We start from the raw sequence: 26,308 nt of genomic DNA, 5'->3' as shown, positions 1-26,308 counted from the left end.
AAGATACCGTGCCCAGACAAATGGAACAGTGTTTAGGGATCTCTATATGATGTTACAGTTGATTTTTGTTCTTCATCTTCCCCACATGCTCTATTTTCCCTGCTTGACCCACGACTCGACCGCCTCCCTCACATCCGTCACCTTCTCATCGACGTACCTCGTGCCGACCTCCTTGTGGACCTTGGCGAAGCTGACGCCCTTCTCGAGGCCCTCGCGGACCTGGAGGTGGGCGCTGGCCAGGGCGGGGACCTTTTGCTCGTACTTCCAGGTCAGGTCGGAGACGTTGCGCATGGTGACGGGCAGGACGGTCCAGCCGGCGCCGATACCCATGGCCAGGGGCACGGAGGCGCGCAGGAGGACGTTGCGGTTGCGGGTGACGATGCTGCCGGCCATGGCGGCGACGAGGACGTAGATGGCGCCGGGCATGAGCTTCTCGCCCGTCTCGCGCGCGGGGGCCAGGGAGGCGAGGGTGGAGGTGAAGGACTGCTCGAGGTCGAAGACGGAGTCCATGGTCTCGTTGACCTTGTCCTCGGCGGCGACGGCGACCTTGTAGAGGGCGAGGCGGGCGTTGCCGATCTGGACAGCGAGGCGGTCGGTCGGGGTAGGGCCGTGGGCATGGGGCTTCTGCTCCTCCTCGACGGGCTCGGCCGGCTGAACCTTGGGTGGTGATGAGGGTGCGGGATTAGTCGAGGGGAGGTCGACGTCGTCGTAGATGGACTTCTTCTGCTCGGGGGTCAGCTGGCGCTCCTGGTACCACAGAGGCAGTTCTACGCACCTTGAAGTCGTTGGGTGCCTCGGCGTAGATGGTGGACGGGGCCATGACCATGCCACCGAGGGCCAAGGTCGCCAACGGCGCCAGAGAGCGCTGTACGAGGCCAATCAGCTCCAGATCCAAGTCAGGGCGCCGGGGGGAGGACTTACCCGTTGAAGCAGCACTCTCGCAGCCATCCTGGAAGCAATTGGCGAAGCGAGGGACTGGTGTCGAGCTGGAGCGGAGAGCAGTCAGTGGTCTCGTGGGCGCGATGCCATCATCACCTGGCGTCAAAATGCTTGCCGGCGGACACCCGGGCGGAAAAACCGCGGCGGAGAAACCCGATGCGGCGAGCCCCCAAGGCCCAGCTACCTCACCTGGTAGTGCCAGTTGCCAGTGGCCCAGTGGCTCAGTGGCCCAGTGGACCCAGTCAGTGGTCGCTGCCCGTTCCTGCCCGTCCGTCGGGCATTCGGGTGCACCGGGTGGGGCCAGTACAGTGGGGCAACTCCAGTCCCCAGCACGGGCCCACACCCCCCAGCAGCGTGTGGCAGTGTGCCACTGTGTGGTGACCCAACGCACTGGCAGTTGGGCGGCATCTGCGCCATCTGCGCCATCTGCGATTCAGCGCTACGTCCAGTAAGTGGACCGCTGAGTAAGGCCTTTGATGGACCACAGCGCGCTGAGCGCGCTCAGCGCCTGCAGTGGGCGCGCGTCTTGGCCTCCAGGGCTCATCAGGGGGCGTCACAGGCCATTCAAAGCCGTTCAAGCCTTCCAAGCTCTCCAACAAGCCGCTCCAAAATTCGGCTGGCGGCGGCCTCGAAAAATCCTAGCTAGTTCCATCGGACGGAAGGCGTTGATCGCTCAGGCACTATCCGTACCAAGTACCAATACCAAGTACATGCATCTCCTGCACATTTGCCTGCGCTCTCTTTCTTTTCTTTCCCTTCTCTTCTCTCCCTACCTTAGACATTGTATTTGTGCCCGACCAGCCGACGCAACTCCCCTACCTCGTCCTGTTTTGTCCCGTGGTGCTTCTCCCATGCAGTCATCTATCTGCTCTACCGACACGCCCATGCGCCCAATCCACCCGACCACTTAGACCATGTTGAATTCCGAAGGCCGCCGCCGCCTCTGGATCTGCACACGATGCTTCCGTCGCTCCATCCAGCCCCAGCAACAGCGACGATGGCAGTCTGTCGCCTCTGCCGCTGCACAATCCTTCAACCGCGTTACACGGCCTGCCGACCACGCTGCGAGCCATCGACATGACGATACCGTCCTGCGCACCCTCTTCGACACCCCGGCCGGGCGCGCGTTTCCCGAATTCGGGCTCAAGAAGAACCAGGGCCTGTTCAAGAACCGCTACCTGACAAGTCCAGAGGGTTTCCTGGTCTTTGCCCAGAAGAATCTCGAGAGGGCCACCAAGATCGTCCACCGCGTCCTCAACGCCTCCACCACCCGCGAGTACCAGGCCGTGGTCCGCGACCTCGACCGTCTCAGCGATCTACTATGCCGAGTTCTGGATCTTTCCGACTTTGTGCGTATGACGCACCCGGATTCGCGATTCCAGGATGCTGCCACCGGCGCCTGGACAATGGTCTACCAATACATGAATGAGCTCAACACCATGACGGGATTGAGCGACCAGCTCGACGTCGCCATGTCCAGGCCAGACGTCACTTCGGTCTGGACCGAGGAGGAGAAGACGGTTGCCGAGCTACTAAAGCTGGACTTTATGAAGTCGGCCGTCAATCTGCCCAAGAAGTCCCGCGACAGGTTCGTCGAGCTGTCGTCGCGCATCAGCGAGACCGGGTCTGCCTTTGTTCAGGGCATGCGGCCCGAGAGGAAGGAGGTTACCCTGCCTTCGCACAGGTTCTACGGCCTGTACCCCAGTCTCGCCGCGACACTCAAGGTCCGCTCCCAGATCTCCATTCCCACCATGGGCTCTGAGGCGGCCGCTGCCCTCCAGAGCGTCTACGACGAAGAGACCCGCAAGGAACTCTACCTCGCCCAGCGCAAGGCCTCCAAACAGACCATTGCGCGCTTGGAGTCAATGCTCAAGCTGAGGTCGGAGCTCGCCAGCCTAGCCGGCTTTCAGAGCCATGGCCACATGGCCCTCAAAGACAGGATGATGGCCAAGTCTCCCTCTTCCGTCATGGAGTTTCTGCTGGCGCTGAGAAAACACAACGAGCCCATCATCGAGAGCGAGCTGCGCGAGCTGACAGAAAAGAAGCGGGAGAGGCTGGCCGTTCCCGACATCCCACTCCAGGCCTGGGACCGTGACTTTTACATGGAGAAGATCCGCGCTGACATGAGGTCGCGTGTCCGCCACGACGATCAGCTGGCTGCCTACTTCTCTGTCGGCACCGTCATGCAAGGTCTCTCGCGACTGTTCGACCGGTTGTACGGCATCCGCTTCGTGCCCAGGGAGACGCTCCCTGGCGAGACCTGGCACCCCGATGTCAAGCGTCTCGACGTCGTGTGCGATGATGGGGAGCAGGTGGCTGTCCTCTACTGCGACCTCTTCTACCGCCCGCAAAAGTTCCCCAACCCCGCTCACTTCACGGTACGGTGCTCGCGCGAGATCCTCCCCAGCGAGGTGGAGGAAGTCAGTGCAGAGCTGGGCGACGCGGGCCTCCCGGCCTTTGACAGCCCCGAGCAGGCCGCCAACGACGGCATGGAGATCTCCTCCGCGAACGGCACGCTGAAGCAGCTCCCGACCGTCGCCCTGGTCTGCGACTTCCCCAAGAGCGACAACGCCAAGGAGCCGGCCTTCCTATCCTTCTACTCGGTCGAGACCCTCTTCCACGAGATGGGCCACGCCATCCACTCCATCCTCGCGCGCACCTCCTTCCAGAACGTGTCGGGCACCCGCTGCGCCACCGACTTTGCCGAGCTGCCCTCGACCCTCATGGAGCACTTCGCCGCTGACCCCACCGTCCTGTCCCTCTTCGCCCGCCACTGGAAGACGGACAAGATGCTGCCCTACGACCTCGTCGCCGAGCGCATCCGCCTGTCCAAGCGCTTCGAGGGCATCGACACGGAGCACCAGATCCTCCTCGCCATGGTCGACCAGGCCTACCACTCCCCTGACGTCTCCTCCCCCTCTTTCGACTCCACCACCGTCTTCCACGACATCCAGGCCCGCTACGCCCACGGGCCCCGCGAGCCCCTCGACACCTGCTGGCAGGGCTTCTTCGGCCACCTGCACTCCTACGGCAGCACCTACTACTCCTACCTCTTCGACCGCGTCCTCGCCGAGCGCGTCTGGCGCGTCGTCTTTGGCGCCGGCGAGAACGCGGGCGCCATCTCCCGCGATAACGGCGAGCGCCTCAAGCACGGTCTCCTCAAGTGGGGCGGCGGCCGCGACCCCTGGCGCTGCCTCGCCGAGACGCTGCACGATGACCGCCTCGCCCCGGGCGACGAGAAGTCCATGGCCCTGGTGGGCAGCTGGGGCATCAAGGACGACATTCGAAAGTCCTGAGGGGGCGGCAGGCACAGAAACTTCTATTCTTACATTTGGACACTTTTTATGTTATAGACATGTTTTAGTGGATTCCATATAGAACGCCATGGGCGCCGGCCGGTTATGGGACTGTACCAACAAAGATCAAGACAGACCAGTGAAGAGCATGGGATATAGCATGGCATAGCATGGCATCGTTACATTGCGTCGGGAACATCAGATAGATAGGTAGGTTTGTCGAAAACAGGCTATTGTGCACTCAAAAACTCCCCCAATGACTCTTATTCAACATTATCCCACCAGCACCCTAACTCATGACCCAAGTCATGCTGCATTAGACTGACATGGAAACTCGAACTCGCTTGCGATCAGATGCCCGAAGATCAAAACGCCACGCTATTAAAACAAATATAGTGCCATCAAGGGTTTGCTGCACATCCAGGGACCAGGGTTTCAAGCCCTCGAGTATAATAATACCACAGCTGCAGCATGTTGCCCAGCGAGATCGCACCGAAGCCTCCGGCTAGCTCAAAGCCCCGGCTTGGCATACACTGCAACGTATCATGCGTTGTTCAAGGTTGAGGCTTCTTCATTGTCATTTGCGACAATGAAAGGGCCCTGCCCGTCCTTTTGCGGCCCGCACCAATGTCGTCGTCCGTTTCGTCTCCGTGGGTGGTGGTATATGACGTAGATGAGTAGCTGTCATCATGGTCACTGCTACCGAGAGCAGCAACATTTCTAGTATCCCCTGCCCCCGTCCTCACTTGTCGGTTCTGCGCAGACTTGCCAGTCCTCATTCGCCTCTGAACCCGTGTTCGAGGGGAATTCTCATCGTCGTCGTCGTCGTAATCGAAAACGGAGCTGAAAGAGGGGGCTGACGAGCCAAGACCAGTAGCTTCCCGCGCCTTTTCGGCAGACTTGGCCATGACACTAATCTGATGGCTGAGCAGCTTGACTTTGTCTTCCAAGGCCAACCGAGCAGAGCGTTCTGTCTCGACCAGAGCAATTAACGTGGTGTAATGATCCATAGTCAGTAGCCTAGATGTATCTTGAGATAGTAAAGGGAGGCTAGCAGCGGCACGAATCGTCGCAGTCGACAAGGGACGACTCTGAGAAATCGAAGCTGGCGGGGTGTCAAACACAGAATTATCACCCGATCCTGATGGCGACTTTGATGTGTCACGACCTCGGGAGCCATGGTAGCCCGATGGCTTTCCATTTTCAGGCCCATCCCCTCCACGCCCGTGCGGGGACGAGCTAGGTAGGGAATCGCCCGAGTATCGAGAGTGGTTTGAACCTTGGGGCTGGAGCAGGGCAGAGGGTGTATCCCCAATGTTGTGGGTGTCGTCGCCCAAAACTCCCATGGCTCTTTCCAAGTTCTCAGTTTTCTGCTCGAGGGTCCGAATCCTAGATTCCAACGTAGCGGCTTCCGTAATCTTCATGCCCGACAATTCGCCCATGGAAGAAACGTTTGGAAAGTCAAACCTCTGAACGGTTGGTATTGGCGGAGGCTCCAAGATGGTGTTGTTCTCCTCAGCTGCGCATTCCTGATCCTCGGCGTCCGGATGGTGGGAGTAGATAGATGATGTGTTCTGGGTCTCATAGCTATCCCTCCAATAACGAATCTCCCCACTGAGACGCCTGGGTTCGCTCTGAAGGGTTTTTGCCATGATGGCCAGGGCGGAAAGGCTCTGCGAGCGTCGCTTAAGACGAGAGAAGTCCTTAGTAATAGCACGACCAATATCGTTGGGATTCTCCTCGTGAGATTCATGTCCAGTTACGCCACCATTAATACTAGCTGGGCGAGGTGTCAGGCCAGAGGGCTCGCCGGTTTTGATGTGCCCCGTACGGAAAGACTGAGTTCCAGGATGCCTCCTCGAGAAGTTGGATCCGACCGGGAGAGAATTTCTAGCACTCTCTATGGCCAGCCTATCTTCAGGACCGACAGAGTGTGAGCGCAAGGCCTTGCCGTACTCGCTAGGCGGTAACGAAACCGAGTGTCTCGGTTCAAAATCTTGTACACCGTTACCGGGAGGCGGATTCATATCCTTGTTTCTTGTTTAGTTGTGAGATCAGAGTCTGGCAAAAGGTTGTTACTCACACCTGGATGTTGAGCGGACACGTCCGGGGTTGGGCGAGTACTAGCGGTAGCCCAAGTAGATGCCTGACTAGGAGTCCTCTTCTTCCGGCCAAAGAGTCTTCCTATTGCGCCACGCAGCATTGACTTCTTCTGCTGCGGCTCATCCCTGCTGCCACTGGTCGAGCCGATACTGTAAGTAGAAGCACGGACATTATAAGACTGGTTCCTTTTGTGCCCTGCCCGGGGGGCACCAGCCGAGATCGGGGTGGCATCTAACCGGCTCCCGTCATCATGTAAATCTTGTACGAGCTGAACGCGACGCTGCAAGACGTTCGGTGGGGCCGTGTGTAACTGATGGTGGTTCGGGGTGGCACCACGAGACTCGGACTTGATACTGTTGGGTTCGCCGGCGAGTGCAGGAGGGCCAACGCTGCCGTTATCGGTTACAGAGACGCCCTGGAGCGGCAACTCATCGTCCATCGGACCAGGAATGGGAGTGGGACCCGAGATGTTTCCGCGGGCGGAGCGGGAGTCTGCCTTGGGGCGGGTCGGGCTATCGTAGGCAGGCCTCTGTGTTTCGGCGGTAGTGGAGGATCGCCACGGTTTCCTCATGATTCAAGATTTCGAGAGGAGGGTTGGAATAGATATGAAAAGATATAGCGAGGGACAAGAAGCGAAGGAGAGGCACGGGTGCCAGCCATGAGTGTTGACCACACAGCTAGTCAAGCTAGAGAGATCCTAGAGCCAAGGCCGTACAGGTGGAGAAGGAAGCCGTCTAGATGTTAAATTTCATACTGTCCAAGTGCGGACTTGGAGGAGGCGAAGGAGCGGTACAAAGATGAGATGCAACGGGTATTAATCAACTTGGTAGAACGAGGTACCAGCAGCCTTGCTCGGCCTCATGGCATGGGCACTGGAAGAGAGAACGAGCGTGAGAAAGGGAGAGGGGCAAGAATCGAAAGATACCAAGGGCAGATGCGGAATGTACCTAGAGAAGAAGAAGAGAAGGGAAGAAGGACGGAGGTGGTGGTGTGAGGGAAGTGCTGCGTATAGGTAAGGCAAGGCAGGAGGGACTGGTAAAACTGTCTCCCTCTCACACGCCTGGGAGGAGCTATGGAGTTTCTCTCTCCTTACGGAGTACAGCAGGCAGGACAGGAGCGGTGACATGGGATGTACCCGGCAGCATGGGAACCTTGGATGTGACTTCCAGGGTTGTGAGAGACCATATTTATCCCAGGCGATTGCCAATGACGATGGTGAGCCGGCCAAAGGGGTCTTGGTGCATGCATTATGTATGCAGCTACAGCCCAACCTGAAGCAAGACGCAGGACTCGGCCAACCACGCCGTACACAAGCACTGTCAGCAAGCTGTTTGAGCATCAAGTCTTCGTATACATATAGTAACAGCAGCGGCATTGCTGTGCTGGCAGTCTGCCTGGCCACTCATCAGCCCAGGGAACATGACACATGGGGGCGTCTGGCGTGATGATGGGCGCGCAGGGGTGAAGTGAAGCTGGTGAATGAACTGTCACTTGTCGACCCGAAGTCACTCGACAGCCGACTGGTAAAATGATAAAATGGCAAAAATGGTGGCCAGTGCACCACAGGACGCATCGCCAGACCCGGAAGCTTCGGAGGACGATGGTTGTCGGACGACGTTTAGAGCTGGATAGTGGTTGCGGGTGACGGATACAGAGGGACAATGGAGGAGTTGATGGGGAGCAAGGGCGGTTTCAGCGGTGGGCCACCGGAACTCGTGGACGTTCTAGACGTTCCACAGTGCTGCAAGGCACCCGCAGCACGCGGCTGTAAGCTTGCAGACAGCCTGCAGAGAGCCTGCCAACTGTGCCAAGGGCCCTGTTAGGCCTGGCCATCCGAGCACGTCCCTCTCCACAAGTCCACATGGCCCCCCTTCGGCTCCTCCTCCTCATCTTCTTCACCTTATTACCATATCCACACCGCCGTGGCATCGCATGGAACCCTATCCGAACCACCATCGAACCATCGGCTTTCGCAATGCTAGACCCTATCGGTTACAAGCTTCGTCAGTTCCTTTTGGCCTGATCGTGACGCAAACGCTCCCGGACTCGCCAGTCGCACGATAGGCCCTGTCCACCACCTCAAACCCATGTCATGCACGCACCACCCACCACCACCTGTTCCACCACCACCATTACCACCGCTATAATCCCCTTCATCCCTTCCTTCTGTCACCGGAGTCCGGAACCCCGATTCGTTGTACCCCGAAATGTCTCCAAAGACTCCAAGTCTCCATATTGCTCCAACGGACACGCCCTGTCGGTTCGGACCCCGCCACTCTTGGCCCGATCTCCGGATTCCCGACCCTAGCAGCATCCATATTATAATAGGTACGGATATTAATACTATTATTGTTACTACTATCCGTAAGGAGGCTACACCGCGGAACCATGACTAGTACAGTTATACCCAGGTCCGAATGGTACTCAAGAGTCCGTACAAAAACTATTCCATATTATCCCTTTACCACTAACTTCTTACCCCCATAGTCGCAAGTGCTTCCATAGCGTGTCTCCGCCATAGTCGCGCCCCCGTCTCAGATCTCTCGTCGGATATCAAGCCTCCCGCTTGTCTAACCATTCATCCTCCTTGGCGTATCATGGCGACCAAAAATATCGGATGATGCGCAGCTGTGTATATCATGCACGTGTACGGATACACTATCCTCGTCTCGCCAGAATCTGATACGCACATCGGCTCAGATCAACCAGTCCGAGCCCGTCATAAGGCGCTGCCTCTCGGGGCTACCTATGCATATTCTCGGCGATAGCAATGCGCTCCTCAAAGGTAATAGAACAGTTCCACGGCCAATACCGCTAGCGACTCGTACCACTCCGGGTTCGCCGTCCAGGGGAGCTCAAAAGCCCATCCCATACAACGCCCGTGCACCATCCTTTGCCCGATAATCGTCCCCTTGATAAGTAATACTGTCGGTCGTGATTCATGATGTCAGAAAACGGACGGCAGATCGCGTCCCCACAGACCCGGAAATCCCTCCACAGACTGTGGCTGGCGCCGCCCAGCGGCCCAGAGGCCTTCCAAACTCCGATATAAGTCTTGCCAATAGTCGTGATGTTGCATGCTACGTCAGTACGTTTGTACGTGATTACACATATACATTACCCGTAGCTCTAAAATCAGCATCCTGGGGTTTTTCTTCCAACAGGCATCAATCTTCCAGAACCTTTGATCAAAGTTCCACGAGCCAGGAGCTAGCGCTTACCACCGGGGTCCGGTGCTCGGTGAGTAGTGCCAGCAGACATCCATCTATGAGTAGATTACCTGGGCGCTACTCCGTACAGAGTGGTGGAAGGCGAACCGTCGGCTCAAAGTCTGGATCCTAATCATCATGGGAACGAGGAGTTCGTTTGATTCACCACCGATACCCGGAGACGAACATGGGCGAGTGGCGAAATGACTCGCCGAACAACCTTTGCCTAGGCCAACCTATCTCATTGGACTGTCCTGCTCTCTCCTACTGACGGTGCTGCAAAATTGACTTTCACCATAAGCCCACTAGAGGACGGGAAAGCGTCAAAGGCTGTAATGTGTACGTAGATATGCTGAATAACCCTTCGGACGACAAAATGGCCAGCTCGGCCCTGTCATATCTCAAGGCATGGGGGCACCCGTTGTCTATATCAAACCCCGTCACTGAGCCTTCCATCTACCGTTCCCCTGCCCCTGGCGTCGTCACCCTCCTCCTAGAAGAGGACGGAAAACACCCAGCGGCCAGGTATGCCAGATGAAAAAGAACCATGGGCCGACTCCGCCGAGTATTGGAAGAACGTTCTTTTCGGCGTCAGTCTGACCTTTGGCATTATCCCCACCCTTGCCTATGCCCTGCGTGTGTGCGCCTCCATCAAGGTGTCGAGGAAAGTCAGAGCCGACGATATATTTATGGGCTTTGCCGTTCTCTTCATGTGGGGGACCACGGCCGCGGTCTCCATGAGTACGCTTGGCGTCTTTTCTTTCTTATATCTCATCCCAGATGGACTGACTGATTCTTGTGGCAGAGGCTTTCAATGGTATCGGTACCCCTGACGATAAGCTATCCCACATCCACGACATGCGCCTCAGCTTGGGATCGTGGCTCGTCATCAAGTTCTGGGCCTTGTCGATGGGATGCGTCAAGATCTCGATTCTCCTGTTCCTAAACCATCTACTAGGCACCACAAGAAGGATGCGCATGACCCTTTTGGCGGTGGGAGTTTTCTGTATCGCGTGGGCGTTGGTGACCTTTCTATACTCCTTTTTCTTCTGCAGTCCCGTATCCTACTACTGGGACAAGACCATCAAAGGCCACTGTATCTCCGACAACCACTTCAGGATCGGGGCCATGGTGATTGCTCTGCTCAGCTTGGCTACCGACCTCATCATCCTCATCATTCCAATCCCCACTGTGTGGCGGCTGCAGATGAGGACTAAGCAGAAGGTCGCCGTCACTATCATCCTTTGTCTTGGTATAGTGTGAGTTCCTCTCATCTAGATCCCGGGCCTGCTTCGCGTTACTGACGGGCGCTGTGAAGTGTCTGCGTCTTCTCTTTGCTTCGGTCTCTGCAGTTTATATACTTCAAGACGGGAGATCTAGCAAGTAAGCCCAGACCTTCGGGATAGTGTGGAATGAATGGGAAAGCCAGTGGCTGACTGTTCCTTTTCAGCAACGAGCAACCGCCAGAGTCTCTGGAATATCTTGGAGAATGACTTCGCCATTCTCTGTGGCTGCCTACCCCAGCTCAGACCACTATTCACCAGGCGTAAGGGTGGCTCCGGCACCAACTCCCAGTCTACCAGGTCTCGCAAGAATTCGCACTCGACCAGTGCCCACGCTTTTCACTTTCAGGGGGCAAGCGGCGCTAGTAGTTCTCGTCCCCCCAGCGCTCGTTCCCCCAGCGACTTGGAGAATGGGCTGAGCACCGAGATGAAGCCCATCGAGGCCCACTCCCCTCTGAATCACGGTGTCTCGGGGGAGAACTGGTGGGAGCGCGACAACCAGCAGTCACGCTTGGTCCTGGGAGCCAGTGCTACCCCTACATGATGGCTCTGCATAAAATGTTGGCGCCGTCGTCTTTGTTTTTGTACCAAGACAAGATGCTTTAGACAGTGGAATTATGTATCCAAAGAGATGGCAGAAACGTCGGGATATCTCAGATCTGCGTTGTCTTCGAGAAATTCCATCCACTTCTTGAGAAAGGGGCTACCTCTACAGGGAAACATGTTAGTCAAGTGCCCAGGATACAGGTGTCTCGGGATGGCTTACTTCTTGACAGTTTCCGAATCTCCTATGACTGTCAGGGATCGCCTCGGTCGAGTCATAGCAACTACCCCCATGCGTTAGCGCGCGAATCCGAACCGCTCCCCGTGCAGTCGGAGGTGCTCACCATTCAGACGTCTCTTTTCACCTAAGAAACCCACTTCGCCCTCTGGGTTGCTCCGGACTAGGCTCACGATGACAGCCTCCTTCTCCCGCCCCTGGAAACCGTCCACGCTGCCTAGTTCGATGCCGGGAAATTTCTCCTTTAAAGGGGCCAGCACGGCAAGCTGATCAGTCGTCAGCTGTTAGCTTCACCTAGGAAAAGCATGCTGTGTGGAGTGAGAAGTGTGAAGTCTGGGTCGTACCTGGGCATTGTAAGGGGTAACCACGGCAATATCCTCGGGGCGGACCCCAGCCTCGACTAGTGATGCGACATGCTGTCGGACAAGGGCTGCTTCCATCTCATTGCACTTGCTGTCCCCGTACAAACTACTCTTCCCTTTTTTCGGGTTATCCTTGCCATCATCCTCGGTTCTCTCCGGGAAATCACCCCCCTGTGTGTCAATGAACACGACGGGCTCGTTGGTATCCTCGCCATCCTTGACGTCATAGTTAAGGTCTTTGAGTAGACGTGTTTTGACAGACTCGGCGGCAATGAGCTTCGATTCGTAAAGCTCGTCGGAAGGGAAGCGCATGATTTTCTCGTGCATGCGGTACTGGGTCGTCAGCATGCGCTTTATAGACGGACCATGAAGGGCCAAGAGCCGGTCAAACAGGGTGGTCTCCAAGGTTAACCCCTTGATAGGCTTGGCGCCGTCCTTGAGCTTTGGTTTCTCCTTGGAGTTGAGGGACTTGATGGTTGGTGGGAGTTGAAGGTGATCGCCAGCACAGACGACCTTCTTGGCAGATAGAAGCGGTACCCAGCACTGAGCCTCGAGCGCCTGGCTCGCCTCATCTATAATGACAACGTCAAACTCTGCACTGCGCAGCTGTGAGCCCCCGGCGCCGTGGAGTGTGGCCAGGACCACCTTGCTGCCCCCAACCAGATTAGTCACGCATCTTCGTTCCCTCTCGCGATATTCCTTCCGGAGGTCTTTCAAGTCTGCGTAGATTGCTCTCCGCTCCTTTCCACTCTTGGTCTTCTTGATAGATGCCTGCTTTGCATCCATCTCAGCGCGGACATCCTTTACTATGGCGCCGGCCTCGGATGTCTTTGTGAGAACGTCCAACGAGTGGTTCACAACAGATGGAAGCAGTCGAGCCGGGTGGCCCAGACGAACAATGGGCACCTTGCGCGGCGAGAGACGCTCCACAATGTTGTCCACGGATATATTCGACGGTCCACAAACTAGAATCTTCTGGCCGCGCTTAATCATCTGAAGGATGAGCTCAATGAGGGTATGGGTTTTGCCCGTCCCAGGAGGTCCGTGAATCAGAGCTACCTCGCGGGAGGCGAGTGCAAATTGTATGGCGTCCTTTTGGGAGTCGTTCAAGGTTGGGTCAAACCACTCCAGCTTCCCCACGTCGGGATCGCTCGCCAGGTCTGCAGGCACGGGCGAGGGGCTCGATAATCCGAACAGCACTCGAATGAAACTCGAGTACTCGGCCTCGCTCATCTTTTGCAGCTTTTCCATAGTCTGGTTCATGCTGAAAATGATTCAGCGGGGGCTCAGGTCGGCCAAGCACAATGGGTCACAAACCGTTTGTAGGTGACCTCGTCGGCCAGCTTGACGATCCACACTCTCCCCGCCATGGCCGCATCCTCCTTACCCTCATCGAGCGCAACAGCAACAAAGCCCTTCTGGACCCTGGTGACGACGCCCCTCACACCCTTCCTCTCCAGGTCTTTGACTTCCCTCTTCTTGGCGCTTCCGGCGGGCTGCTCAGCCAGGAGCACAATGTCTCCCGTGCGGATGCCATGCTCGGGGAGGTCGCTGGTGGTGGAAGTAGCGGCATCTGGGCTGAGCTCAAAAACGGTCCTGCCGCCTAGCCCTGTACGCTGGGAGGATACCACTAGGTTCGTGATGGCCAGGCCCGCTCGCTCCAGGGCTCTCGGGCTATGAGTGGAGATGAGCGAGCTGGTTTCCTGGATCTCGCACTGGAGTTCCTGGTCGAGGAGGGACAGCTGGGTGTTGGCGAACGAGGCCACGTCAATCGGATCCCTGGTGGCCATGACGGCGGGGGTGTTGAGGTGACGAAACCTATAAGTAGGTTACAGACGATAGAACGTTCAAGTTCAAGGTGCCTGTAGGCTGTACAAGCAGCTAGTAGTAGTCGTCCAGAAGGCGTTGTGGAGGGGTTAGTCAGCAGCGCAGCTCTCGCTGGCGTCACCTGTACCAAGTGCACATGTGAGAGGGGCCGGATGGGTGAATGAGGTCAAACGAGTACGTAGATTATTGATGATGATTGTACCCGTGGGTTGGCGACACTGTTGTTTGCAAGGTCAGGGTTCTTGCCAGCAACACAGAGTGTGCACGACACCCTTGGCTTCTTCAATCACCAGCACCAACGGCCACGTTTAAGCATGAGCATTAGCAGGAAGCCTCTAACAACGCAAGGTGGCAGTCACTCTCTGTGAAACCTAGAATTATCCAGATCAAGAGCTCCAGCCAGTCATGGTACACGCATACTGGTACTCGTCCTTAGACGCTCATTCGACATCGAAATCCTCGTAAACCTCATCATTCATTACAAGGCCACTCCTAGTTTCGCTAGCAACATGATGGCCAGATGCCGATGACCTTGATTCGAATAACTTGCTGCCTCAAATTCCCTTGGTACAGTAGCATCCACAGCAATACAGCATGTCCGGCCAGTCGATATTTCGATCGAGGTATAACGCCGTTCAGCATGAGTAAGATGCCACAAATTCGGAAGAATCACTCCTTCGGATGGATCACAACCACCACCACCAGGGACAATATCATAATAGCCAGCGTCAGGAGCACCAGCGCCATGACCGTTCCGCGGCTGGCGGGGAACTTGCCCTGCATGACCCAGGCCTGGCTCACCGTGTACCGCCGGTAGCCCAGCAACAGGATGAGAATGCTCACGCCCAGGAACCCTGCGCCCAGCGGCTTGCCCACCCGCCGCAGCTTGTCGTGGTCGATCGGCGTGTCTGGGTTGGGCAGTGATGTGTTGAGCCGGAACAGCTGCGTCACGGCGATGCCGATCGAGGCAAAGGCCAGCGACGTCCGCAGCCACGCGAGGAAGGTTCTCTCTAGTTGCCCCAAGTGTCAGTGCGGAACGTTGCCAAGAGAGAAGAAAGAGAAAGAAGAAGTGTCAAGACGGAATAGGAAGAAAAAAAAAGGAAAAGAAAAAAAAAAGGACTGTGTGTCAGAGGATCCGTACCGAGCGCGAGGTGGTCTCTAGCCACACTCCCTGTATTCTCGAGTTCGATAGACCGGAACGGAGAGAGAGCCTTCTCCCACCACTTGGGCTCCTCCTCTCCCATCTCGGGTGGGCTGCCGTTTTGCTCATTCTCCTCGCTACCCCTGGTTGGCACAGACTCGTCGGGCCGCAGGGTCGATGTGGAGCGCTTGTACGCGGATTTCCTCGCCCGGGGCACCGCGTCCGTGTCATTCTGCAGGGTGTGGTAGTTCTGGCTGGTGAGCCGCCTCGAGAGGAAGGCCGTGGTCTCGTCGGGCCGCCCGTCGTCCTCGAAGGACACGGCCGTGTGGGACCGTCTCAGGTCGCCGCCCGGGGCGGGAGACGTGCTCGTGGCCGGGGACGACATGGACTCGGCGGCGATGCTGTCGGCTCGTTCGCGGGCATTCTAGCGCAGCAAGGCGTCAGCTGGTCCAAGTGCTTGACGGACAGCGCATGTAGCGCATGTGCAGGCGCGGGTGCTCCACTGCTCAGTGCTCACCTCGAGAATCTCGTCGAGGCGCTCGGTTGCAGACTGGCGTCGCTGGTGGTGGAGGGACTGCCCGCTGGCGGCACGCAGAGTCGCGGACTGGGGGAAAGAAGAAAAGTCAGCGTCGCCCATGCCGGGTTGGAAATTGCGATGGCATTGTGGCTGGGTAAACCGACCCTGCGAGGGTTGGCGTTGGGCATGGTGCAGCGGTACTATGTATATGGATGGAGTCGGTCGGCGACGATCGAGTTTACTCGTATTATTGTGCCGTCATCACGCCATCGGCCGGAGACGCCTACGTCACGTCACAGGCTGCGGATGCGATGGATCTTTCCCGGTATCGATTATTCGATCGTGAACGAGGGGATTTTCAGACAGGTATTGGACAAGCTTCCAACGTGCCACGGCCTTCTGGTCGAGGGTTGGGGCGGCTCGTACTCGTAGGAACCTGAACCTGAAGTCAGTTGACGTGGTCATAGCTTTGAGTTCAAACCGCCACCTTGATCGAGCTGAGCACATATGCGGTTGGCCAAGCGCATTCAACCGGGGCGCCACCACAATAATTGAAACAAGCCGGATTCAATCCGAAGTTCAGTCGGATGGTGATGAACCATGACTTTACGAAGTAGTATTACAGAACGTTGATTCTGTCAGTCCCAGTGCCAATCGCGTATGCACGTGCCAGGAATCGACCACAGCAGCACGGATACGTCGTAGTACTATGTAGTACAAACTGGAGTACGCGTATATCAATACTAGGTGCCAACCAAAGCAGTCGACTGTTCAGAACCATTCATGGGCGTACATATTATTCGTACGGAGTACCATTGTCCAATTCGGCCATCGGTCAATTTGCTCGCCTTGGCCGTGTCTGCGCCGCCTATGCTGCCTCCGACCACCCTCTCCACCGAGTTCCGGCGAGTCGGCCCCCTATCTTATATGCCTAGGTATCTTCGGTTGCTCCGCTCCCTCTGACCAGCAACCCCACGGTCGAGTCTATCCCGCTTCAGGGCCCATTTGGGCCGTCGGAGTACCAGGTCTTGTTTGCCGGACCTCAACTATGCCTTTGGCCCGAGCCTTCACCTGTTGAATGTCCCGAGATGTCCAGCACAGCTATTCTAGAGAGGAGTTCCAGGCATCTTGTGCCGATGGTAGATGGGCGGGGCGTGCAAAGCGATGGTTTTCTTCCCGAGATGTCCCTAGAAATTGTGGACAGCTGCAAAGCTTCCCTGCATCTAGCACCAGGTGGATATCCCTCATGGTCTCAATACCGCCCGGTATAGGCTGATGACGCCGAGACGCTTGCCTGCAGATGACCAGATTGACCGACAGGGAACTAAGGCCAGAGTGGCACCGCGTTCCTCGTTTTTTTCAGTCTCGGGATTCTGGACGTTGACTGCATCAATGTAGGTGAGATACGGAGCACTCTCGGCGGTGGAGGAGGCGCCCTCAATCTTGATAGCCCGGAGCGCCTCCCGGTACGTTGTGTTCGTCTCCTGCTTGATATTTTCCAAGCCCAGAGACCCGCCCGCGACATCAAGGTCGCGAGCCAATACAGTGTGCAAGAAGACCCCATCCTGACCGCGGGCAACCACATGCCAGACTTTCCAGCCACCGGCGCCTTCCAGCTGGGGGATGTGCAAAGTTTCCACACTCCCCTCCTCCACCTGGGAGAGCCCAACGTGTGCATGCCACTCGACCGCCGATTGCCTCGGTAGCTCCTCAACCTCCACGGCAAAAACAGGCGGGATGCAAGTGTCGGGCTCATTCTGCTGATGCAGAGTCATGATCTCCCAGTCAGGGAGAGGGGTCTCCTTTGCATGTGTGCCCGCCGTACCCAGAGACATGTACCGGGGATTAAACTTGAGATCCCACGGGTCTGGGCCATTATTGTCATCGTCCAGGTCGTCAGGAGACCCATGCGCGAGACGCCAGGCTTGTCCTGCCATCTCTGCGTTCCTCTGCATCGCAGCGTCAGAGGTGGATCGGGCAAAGAAGGCGACGGCACTTGTCCAGAACTGAATGTTCACGTCGACGCCAATCCGCCAAAGGTGCTGCAGCGATAGAACTATCTGCATCTGCTGCGAGGTCTCTGAAGGGGGCGGTAAAGCCATGGAGCTGGGGATCAGGGGAATCTGACCGGCGACGGACCACGACCTCAGCCCTGTCACACCGGCCGGTGTTGAAATTGGGATGCCTACAGCTTGGCTGTAGGGTCCGATATTGGCTGGGGCCCAATAAGACCGGGACTGGACGTGAAGTCCGTGTCGCTCGGCACTTGGTGGTAGGGTAGCGTCCACCGTGAGATAGATTGCGATACTGGAACCATACGGGAGCAAGTCACCGCACGAAACAGTGACCCGGGAAGGGGGGTTGGCCTTGGAAAAGAGCTTCCCGTACTGGGTGTTAATCTTGGGGAAATCGGACATACGTCGAAGGATGATAACGGTGTTTGAGACATGGTTTGCCTCTAGAGAGTGAGAGGCCAGGAGGTCCCTAATCTTGTCCACGACGTGGGCTGTCTCGGCTTCAATAGTGCTACAATCGGCATCTCGATCCGCCATTACAGCCCATTGAAGCAGGCATCCGGCATCAGTCGTGCTCGGCAGCACCTTGCCCAATACGGCTGAGGACTCACCTAGTCCTAACTGGGGAGCGCTAGGAGGGTTGGACAGCTCGTCCATGATAGACTGGAACCGAGCGTCAAAGATATCTGGCGTTCGCACCGTGATTTCACTCGATCCTTGATCTTTGTCTTGAACCACGGCATCTCGAAGCATCAGCCAAGTCGTTCCGCCCCCCTCCTGGATAGGTCTCCTCCCTTCAGGCGGAACGCTGATTCTCCTCTTGAAGAGCCTCGACGGCCCATCGAGGACGAGCGTCTCAAACTCGCCACCCTCGCCGAGAACTGCGCCGCCGGAGGATCCAAACCGTCGTAGGGCCGCCTTGACCCGCTCCGCACCGGCAGTGCTCGACACGCATTCCCACAGGTGGTCCTCCCCTAGGCCAGCACTTGCGACCTTGATGATGCGAGCCTCGAGGCCGGCGGCGGCCATGTCCTTGAGCAGCTGGGCGTCATCTGCGGGGGTGCACGGCGGGGGGAGAGTCGGGTACTTCCACAAGAAAGCGAGGGGCGTGAGGCCCAGCCGCAGGGCGACCGACTCAACGCGGGTCCGCTGGTAGGTGGACAGGATGGCGCCAGCACTGACGGCGTTGGCTTCCGGGTGGCGATCCATGACGGCCCGGAGCAGAGTGGTCATGGACTCGGTCTCATCGGCAGACTTGCCAGCCGCAGCAGTGTCGTCGGCAGCGTCAAATGCGTAGTCGCGCTCATGATGTTCTGCCCCGCCACAGATGGGCTGGCGGTAGAGGGGTAGTCCCGTAGCGGCCGCATAGAGGGGAATGACCTCGTGGCCGACGGTCTGGTACATGAAGCTGTTCAGATCGCTGTCTCCGTCGGTGGCATCTGTGGCACCCGATGTCGATGTCACCGAAGGGTCGATGACCTGGACTTCTGTCGATGCCCCCTCAGTGGCCGGGAACAGGTTGGCCAGGGCGACGACGCGGTGGCCATGGCGGATGCAGTGCAGCAGGCTGAAGAAACTGTCCTTGCCGCCCGATATCAGCGCAACCACATTGAGGCCTTGGTCAGGCATGTTGCAGGGCGAGCTGAGAGGGCCCGATGTTGGTTTGAGATGTCACTGAGGCTTGAGGTGAGGTTCAATGTGGAGCCCAGCCATCAGTTGATATGACCCGACCATTGGATGAATGTCCTCCAGCACGTGCCATGGTGCCTTCCAGTTCTTAGGCTCAACGTTGTATTTTCTTTCTCGTCCAACAGCCAACATAATGCATAAACCTTTGCTGCAAGCCACTATTTCATATCCGCCTGGGGGCATCTCACTACATGCTCGTACATACTCGTACTCGTACATACTCCTCTGTAACATCTCCATTCCGAGACCAGCACCAACAGTGACACAAAATGGCTCGGATCGCAATGAGGCCAACCAACGGCCAACCGCCCGTTGAACCACGATGCAGCCACCCGCCACCCGCCAGGCAAAATTCGACCCATTAACGAGGAACGTGCCATTTCGCAAGGGTCAGGGCCTCAGGAACCCAACCGTCGGTCGCCCCCCGGATCCCTGTTAATGAGACAATCACCCCCCGGTCGCAGGACAAATCTCGTGTCCACTGGACCGGAGTCGCTGGACCGCCCTCTCTCCAGTTTCCACACACCGAGCTCGCAATTTCGGACCAGGGTCCGCGCGCCGTTCTGGCCCCATCCCACGGTCCATGCTTTCGATGGTCCTGGCCGGCCGGCGGACTGGCCCGCTAGAGGCCGATACGAACAGGCCCAGGGGGGGGGGGCCGAGGAGAGGCCTCGAGCTTGAGGTGAGCATTGACCCAAAAGGCCCAATTGGCCGCAGATTGCACGGAAGTATTCCGTGACTTCGCAATAATAACGAGCATAAATTGGCATGAGAACGCATGTCTGTGCGTCCCTGGCTAGCTTGTGTAACTCGTGGTCATTCAATATTCTTCATTCCCAATCTTCATTTCGTTGGTCGGCGTCCGTCTGCCCGCCAAGTGGACGCGCCGGCCATCCGCGGCAGTTATGAGCTGGTGATAATTATGGCGCCGTGATGTGCGGTGAGGCGCGGTTGTTAGCTTCGAGATCAACAGGCCCAAGGGCCATGGCATTGAGTGGTCCGGAGGCCCCCAAAACCCTTCATGTTGATCGTCTTCTTCAAAGGCAGTCGGGCAGTTGTGGCGAATCTCACCGTAACCTACGTGGGTCGAGTGTTGCTGCTGGCTTATAAGCAACTACCGTTTGGAGTATGTACTTCGTACTACGAGTTGGAAAGTAATAGTGCGAAGAGGATTTTCCCTTGGGACCATTCACTGCCGTAGAGAGAAACGAGTATTGAGTGTTGCTTCGTAATGAGCCTTGATTTGCGGCAGGCGTCAGAATTTTGACTGTTCGTCATACTTGCTAAAATATACACAATGGTTGGGGATTGGCGCATCATCCTAGATGACCTTCTGACCGGCAAAGACTCCCCGGTGATGAGCCACCAACCCCGTTCCATCGAAAGACTGGCGAAGAAGAAAAGAAAACACAAGAATGTGAGTTGACCAGGTCCAAACAGACCTGTCCTCCACACACATCGCGCAAGTTCCGTGTCTTGTCCGAGAGCAGGCGGTCGACCAGTCTTCCTTCGGCCCCCGAAACATTACAACGAGCGTAAAGAACAACATACGCCGCCAAGTCTTCATTACGATGTCCTTTTGCCACTGCCTCAGGGCTGTCGGCATGAACGCCAAGTCCTGTGTTTTCCCTGTCGTAATCTCAAATGTGTCGAATCCACCGCGGACGCCCAGGTGTCCGATTCCCTAAAAAAAAGCTTCCTCCATTTGTCCAAACAAGGTTTTTATGCGGTCGTAAGAGTACTGTGATATGACTCCACGTGGTCCAAACCGTCCCACCAAACGAAAATCAGAAAATTCAAAAACACTCGAATTTGAGGTACGAGAATTGAAAGGCGCAAAAAAAGTTCAGTCGTGAGCGCTTGCAATCTTTAAAGTACCATTTTTGTACTCCTCTACCCCAAAGGTGTGGCGTCCCAAAAGTGTTTGATTGACCCTAAGGTCGCCGTAAGCCGCAAGCGGGAAGGCGATGAGAAGAAGAAGTCGTGTCATCGTGTCAGGCGTGGGACCTGGAAGGCGTGGAAAAGCCAGCCAGGCTGTCGTGAAATTGAGCATGATTGATTTTTGAAGTGCGCCCCGCTCAGTCAGAGCGCTTGCGCTTCTTCTTGCCATCGTCCGCTCCCTCTTCGGACGACAGTTCGCTTGAGCTGCCAGGGACCTCTGAGGCCATCTGGAAGAGCACCTTGCCATAGGTCTGGTAGTCATCCGCGCGAACAGGCGCCATGGGACTGGCGTCGTAGTTGGGGACATCGCCTTCCTCGAGAAGATTCATGACAATGGCCCCGCTGCCGTGGGTACGGGCGTGCTGGGCGAGGTTGTCGCTCCTAGAGAACTTCTTACCACACTCGTTGCACTCGAAGGGCTTCTCCTGAGTGTGAAGAGAGCGGTAGTGTCGCTTTAGATGCTCCTGGCGGCGGAAGCGACGGTTGCACAACTCGCAGACGAACGTCTTAGAAGGGTCTTCAGTCAGCGACTGCTTCCGGCCGCGGCGATTAACCGGGGCAGGCATGGCAGCAGCAGGAGCCTCGGAGCCAGAGGAGTCGTTGGAGTCGGGGGTGCCATTGTCGTTGCTGGGAGGCTGCTGATTGCCAGCAGGCTGGGAGTCAGTGGCAGCAGTGTTCATGACGGGCCCGGCAGTGCTGCTCTCCTTGTGGGTCTTCTTGGCGCGCTTGTCCCGATGATCGTCCTCGAAAGAGGCAGTGGTGGAGGGCGGGCTGGGAATGGTGGGGAACTGGAAGTTGTCGTTCTGGTCGAAGCTCAGATCCTCCTCGCCAATGAAGCTTCCGTGGCCCAGAGACACGACGGAGGAGCCAGTGCACGCGCGTGGGCGGCCGAAGTCGGAGCTTTGCTCACCAAGGTTCACCAGGCTGTTGACAAAGTCCTCCTCCGACTCGAGATCCGACAGGTCCTCAAAGGAGGGGAGGCCGTCGGGAATCTCAGGGTTGAAGTCGAAAGTGGGCTGAGATGAGACGGGGGCCTCGGCCTTGATAGAGTCAATACGGTCGTCCTCACCAAGAGTCGTATTGACCGAAGCTTCGGGGGCTAAAGTGGGGTTGGCGACACCGCCAGAGACAGTCAGATTACGAGGATCGCAAAAGTCGACGTCCTGCTCGGAGCTGACGGAGCGAGCGTAGGGAGCAGGTGAGGGCGACAGGGACGGGCAGGAGGCGGAGCCGTTCAGCGAGGGGGCCTTGCCAACTTGAGATTGGAGGTAAACTGGTTTGAGAAAAGTCCCGGTTAGCCGCAAACCCCGCCAAAATGCATGAGACTAAAATCGTGTACTAGATGACACCTCATCCGGATACATTGACAACACGCCATTTCCAATAATGCACGGACAGTTGAAATGAACGAGCAAAAAAATAGCAGATTGGCAGTCGAACTTACCAGGAGTCATGGGTGGGGATCCGCAACTAGACCAGTCCAGCACAGAGGTCTCAACAGGCTCGAAGCCATCCTTGGGCAGGTCGTTCTCGTCGAAGCCAGAGAACATGGGGTTCATGGGCGTCTGGAGCGCGTCAAAGCTGTTGGGGCTTCCAACGGTGCTGCCTGAAGTGGACAGTGGCGGCGTGGATGGGAAATAAGAGCCGTCGCCAACGTCGGTGTCGAGAAGGATGGCAGGCTTCTGGCTGGTCGAAGGCCGAGGCGAGCCAGTGGGCGTCATGACCGAGGGGCCATTGCTGTAGAGCGTGGGCGCGTGAGCGTACATGGCGTACATGCTCATCTGGCTCTGCTGATTCTGTTGCTGGGCGTAGTGCTGCTTATAGTAGGCGGGTGTGTGTCCCGCAGACTGAGCCATCGTGGTGTCCATTATAGATAGCTTGATCTAGCCAGCTACGTCAGTCCCCGAATTTTGAAACACCGCCATGTCCCAGATGCCCTGGTGGAGCCTCCATACCTCGGATCAGGCGATCGGTGTGAATTGTCGTGTTTGGTGATTAAAAGTATTGGTTGTAATTATTTTCGTGCGCGTAGTATACAGTCGCGTTTAGGGCGACTCTCGCAGGCGATGGCCAAAAGATGGTGGGGGTCCGGTCCCTAGTATCTAGGCAATGAATGGACAGAGCAGTCGTCTGCTTGGGCAAGCGAGGGACTGTCTAGGGTTTTCTGGCTCGTCGAGATCTGTTGGTGTTGTACAACAAAGATGATATACCCGTCAGGTTGCTGGAGAGAAGGATTGCAACGAGAGGCGAGGTATATGTCTTCTAGTAGAAGGAGAGGCAGGAATCTCAAGGGTTCCAAGAAGAAAACACGAGCCACTGAAGAAGAAAGAACCGGGAGGACATGTATAAAAGAATAAGATCACACGAAACCAGAGCCGACAACAAGGATGTCGATCATAAGAGGAGTAACAAGGACAAGATGGACCAGGTGGTGCCGGGGACCATGATAATAAGTAACAGGATGGACGAGACCCGAGATCCACGCCCGTCGTAGTCCCTCAGAAAGGTGGTCGATAGGCAGATGGGAAACCTTGCCAGTACCTCCACGTCCGTGTGTCTCACCCGGAGAGACCAGGGTGGAGCCAGTGCCAGACCAGGGATCCATCTGGCGGGCAGGACGGCCCAAGCCCCCCCTCCCACCTCTCTTCCAACCATCACCCCTGTCACGGGCCTTGTCTGGGGCAAAAAGGAAACCCTCAGATGCGTTTGGGCAGTGGACTTTGGTGGCCCGATTGTTGGTGGGTGGTGCATCCGCTGGGTGGTTGGCCTGGCACGCTGGTTGGATGGTCGAAATGCTGGGACTTGACGGCCATGTATCGCAATGTACGTTGGTACTGGGTACTTGAAGCACCAGTCAATGCTGCTGGTTGAGATCGTCCATGGTCCATTGTCTTCCAAGTTCCCAAAACTGGCGGGTACTTGCCCTCTCAGGTTCTCAGATCTACATGGAGTACATCCTCACTGCTGATGGGATCTCCGCGGTACGTTGCGAGGGCTCTGAACACGGGTAGTCTGACGTCGTCCAGACTGTGGGTGTTCGCTTTTACGAGCAAAGAGGCGTCGGGAGTGAGAGTGTGTGTGTTCGACGTCGAGGCGCAGTCGCCCAGAGGAGGGTTCTAATTCTGGAGCGGAGTGGGCCTGCTGGCCCCAGGTACACAACGCCTCGTCCGAAGGTACCTCACCCGGTAATTTGGGCCATGCATATACCTCGCCGAACGGTCGGGCGACGAGGCGAGGACAGGATATTACGAATTGGATTAGAAGCCCGGACAGCCAGGTTGGAAGAGAGGACCCCAATTCCAGGCGGTCGAGACAACCCTGGTCAAACCGTCGACTGTGGAAGGCACAACGCGTGTGCATAGCTGGCAGGATCGTGGGCACGAGGCATGCACATGCACAGGCTGCCTCTTTTGGGCTGCATTACGCGCCTTATGCCGAGGTGGAACGCAAACAGCGTCACAAGCTATGCATAATCCCACACCATGATAGGATGCCACCCACCGCAATCCGCTGCCACCCACATCCATCCAGCGTGCACAAGGCAACTTGTGCATCCTACGAGCGGGGCCAGCCTGTTGTTTTGTGCACAGCCATTCGCCAGGTCTGAGATGGGTCGTGTCACATTTTTTGAGCGCGTCAATTATTCAAGTTATCCAATCGCCCTGGCACAACCGGCACCGCACCAAACAACCGCGCCGCCGCCGCCGCTCACAGCGCTGCCCCACGGCTGCTACTCCCGCTCAGCTCCGTCACGAAAAGGCGGTGCTCTGGCTCGACAGCCAGTCAACGATGCGAACCAACAAGTAAGGTAAGGCGTTTCCATCAAGTGATGACGATGCTTTAGGGTCTAGAGGTGATGAGAATTTTCACTCGCCGTCACCAACAATAGCGATACGCCGGTCACTCTCAGACGAGATGAACCCACCGCTGACTGGGGATCGAGAGCCATGACGAGCTTGCTGGGACAGTGGATGGTCCGTCTTCCAAAAGGCGCCACAGTGGTGATCAACTGAACTTCCTGGCTCTCTGCACAGAGGAACGCCCGTGTCACTCTGGCTTCTGGAGCCGCGACGCCAGGCACTGCCAACCAGGATGCAAACTGTCTTTAGAACACGGTGCCTGGATTTGTGCCTGGCAGCCTGGTACTGTATATTTCATGCACCGACATCGCTCCTCATTTCATTAAAGTGCTAACGGACGCCGCGGGGGAAATTACCTACCGTATCCAGCCATCAGGATGGATAAGACCTGTCATGGATTAATTTATGCGGTAGGTCCGTCAGTCCGTCCACTGGCACCCACCTGGAAGACACCCAACACAGGCACCTGCTAGGTACCTTGTGTAAGTACTTAAATTTATGTGCACTTTGATTGCCACCTGCAGCATGCCTGTCCGTCAGGCAGAGAGGGTGGTCGCACTGCGCCTTGTGCATTATTGGAAGTAATACGAGATGACTTTTATGCAAACCTCGCAATCCGCGCAGAGACCACCGAGAGACCACTCACGGCCCATCGTCAGAACTCCCCGATGCAACCACTTTACGCGGGATCCGCCCCGAACTTCGCCAATAGCGCCGTGGAAACACGGCGAACCAGGCTGTTAGCCTGGGGGCACAAGAGGCCACTCGTCGAGATGATGTCGGTGGCCGTGACCCAAACACCGGTTCCGTTCCAGCTAGTACTATTATTGTCCGTATCCAGCATGCTCGGTGTCGGCTGGGTGAGATCCCCATCCTGCCCGTCTGCTAGCGAGTCAGAGCCGACATTAGACTCAAACACGACATCTCAAGTGGGCAGCTATGGCCTGATTGCTCTGATTGGAGACACGGCCAGGAAACCATCCTGCAGCCCCATGTTTGGCATCGTCCGGTGAAGATAATAGTACGAGACGGAGTCTAGTGCGGGTATCTATGATATTGCTGGGTTCCCATTACGTGGGAGGCTCAAGATTCGGTGATAAGCCGGCCGAGCCCACCCAGCGAGCTTATCCTCAATAGAGATAATCGTGATTCCTGGGCAACGGATAAACAATGACGACTCCGCCGCGTCCCCACGCCAGTATCTCCTCGCCCAAGCGAAAGTGCCTGGGCGGAGCATTGTTGATTTGAAGGGTCGGGATGGAAATCATGGATGATGGACTTGTTGCTCAAGGCCTCAAGCTGTCAAATTATCTTCGCCCCGGTCGCTCCGCTGAGCTTTTCCAAA

The 26,308-nt window shown here is 56.8% G+C and overlaps 7 protein-coding genes across 7 annotated transcripts; 2 read left to right on the top strand and 5 right to left on the bottom strand.

Moving 5' to 3' along the window:
• Positions 1-90: 90 nt before the first annotated feature.
• On the bottom strand, positions 91-948 carry ACO1O0_000911 (apolipo protein O-domain-containing protein; the record flags this gene model as incomplete). The annotated part of the gene is made up of 3 exons (XM_083190407.1): positions 91-747; positions 776-865; positions 922-948. The coding sequence occupies 3 exons, from the start codon at positions 946-948 to the stop codon at positions 91-93; spliced, it is 774 nt and encodes a 257-aa protein (XP_083054266.1).
• A 905-nt stretch (positions 949-1,853) lies between these two features.
• OCT1 (metalloendopeptidase) lies at positions 1,854-4,235 on the top strand (the record flags this gene model as incomplete). The annotated part of the gene is made up of 1 exon (XM_083190406.1): positions 1,854-4,235. The coding sequence occupies one exon, from the start codon at positions 1,854-1,856 to the stop codon at positions 4,233-4,235; it is 2,382 nt and encodes a 793-aa protein (XP_083054265.1).
• Positions 4,236-10,074: 5,839 nt separating this feature from the next.
• ACO1O0_000909 (uncharacterized protein) lies at positions 10,075-11,374 on the top strand (the record flags this gene model as incomplete). Its single annotated transcript, XM_083190405.1, has 5 exons — positions 10,075-10,288; positions 10,353-10,485; positions 10,603-10,806; positions 10,866-10,930; positions 10,998-11,374. 5 exons carry the CDS (start codon positions 10,075-10,077, stop codon positions 11,372-11,374), a joined length of 993 nt encoding a protein of 330 aa, XP_083054264.1.
• Positions 11,375-11,445: 71 nt separating this feature from the next.
• ACO1O0_000908 (uncharacterized protein) lies at positions 11,446-13,763 on the bottom strand (the record flags this gene model as incomplete). The annotated part of the gene is made up of 5 exons (XM_083190404.1): positions 11,446-11,539; positions 11,597-11,657; positions 11,718-11,877; positions 11,956-13,237; positions 13,291-13,763. The coding sequence occupies 5 exons, from the start codon at positions 13,761-13,763 to the stop codon at positions 11,446-11,448; spliced, it is 2,070 nt and encodes a 689-aa protein (XP_083054263.1).
• A 706-nt stretch (positions 13,764-14,469) lies between these two features.
• ACO1O0_000907 (uncharacterized protein) lies at positions 14,470-15,578 on the bottom strand (the record flags this gene model as incomplete). The annotated part of the gene is made up of 3 exons (XM_083190403.1): positions 14,470-14,810; positions 14,942-15,365; positions 15,459-15,578. The coding sequence occupies 3 exons, from the start codon at positions 15,576-15,578 to the stop codon at positions 14,470-14,472; spliced, it is 885 nt and encodes a 294-aa protein (XP_083054262.1).
• Positions 15,579-16,702: 1,124 nt separating this feature from the next.
• On the bottom strand, positions 16,703-19,102 carry ACO1O0_000906 (diphthine--ammonia ligase; the record flags this gene model as incomplete). The annotated part of the gene is made up of 1 exon (XM_083190402.1): positions 16,703-19,102. One exon carries the CDS (start codon positions 19,100-19,102, stop codon positions 16,703-16,705), a length of 2,400 nt encoding a protein of 799 aa, XP_083054261.1.
• Positions 19,103-21,240: 2,138 nt separating this feature from the next.
• ACO1O0_000905 (C2H2-type zinc finger protein) lies at positions 21,241-22,971 on the bottom strand (the record flags this gene model as incomplete). Its single annotated transcript, XM_083190401.1, has 2 exons — positions 21,241-22,376; positions 22,548-22,971. 2 exons carry the CDS (start codon positions 22,969-22,971, stop codon positions 21,241-21,243), a joined length of 1,560 nt encoding a protein of 519 aa, XP_083054260.1.
• Between the last annotated feature and the right edge of the window lie 3,337 nt (positions 22,972-26,308).

This window comes from Amphichorda felina (assembly GCF_050947745.1).
Source record: "Amphichorda felina strain 45539 chromosome Unknown scaffold_1, whole genome shotgun sequence".
In the NCBI taxonomy this organism is placed as follows: domain Eukaryota; kingdom Fungi; phylum Ascomycota; class Sordariomycetes; order Hypocreales; family Bionectriaceae; genus Amphichorda; species Amphichorda felina.
Note: the sequence above shows the minus strand (reverse complement) of the source record. Positions and strands in the feature narration are given on the sequence as shown.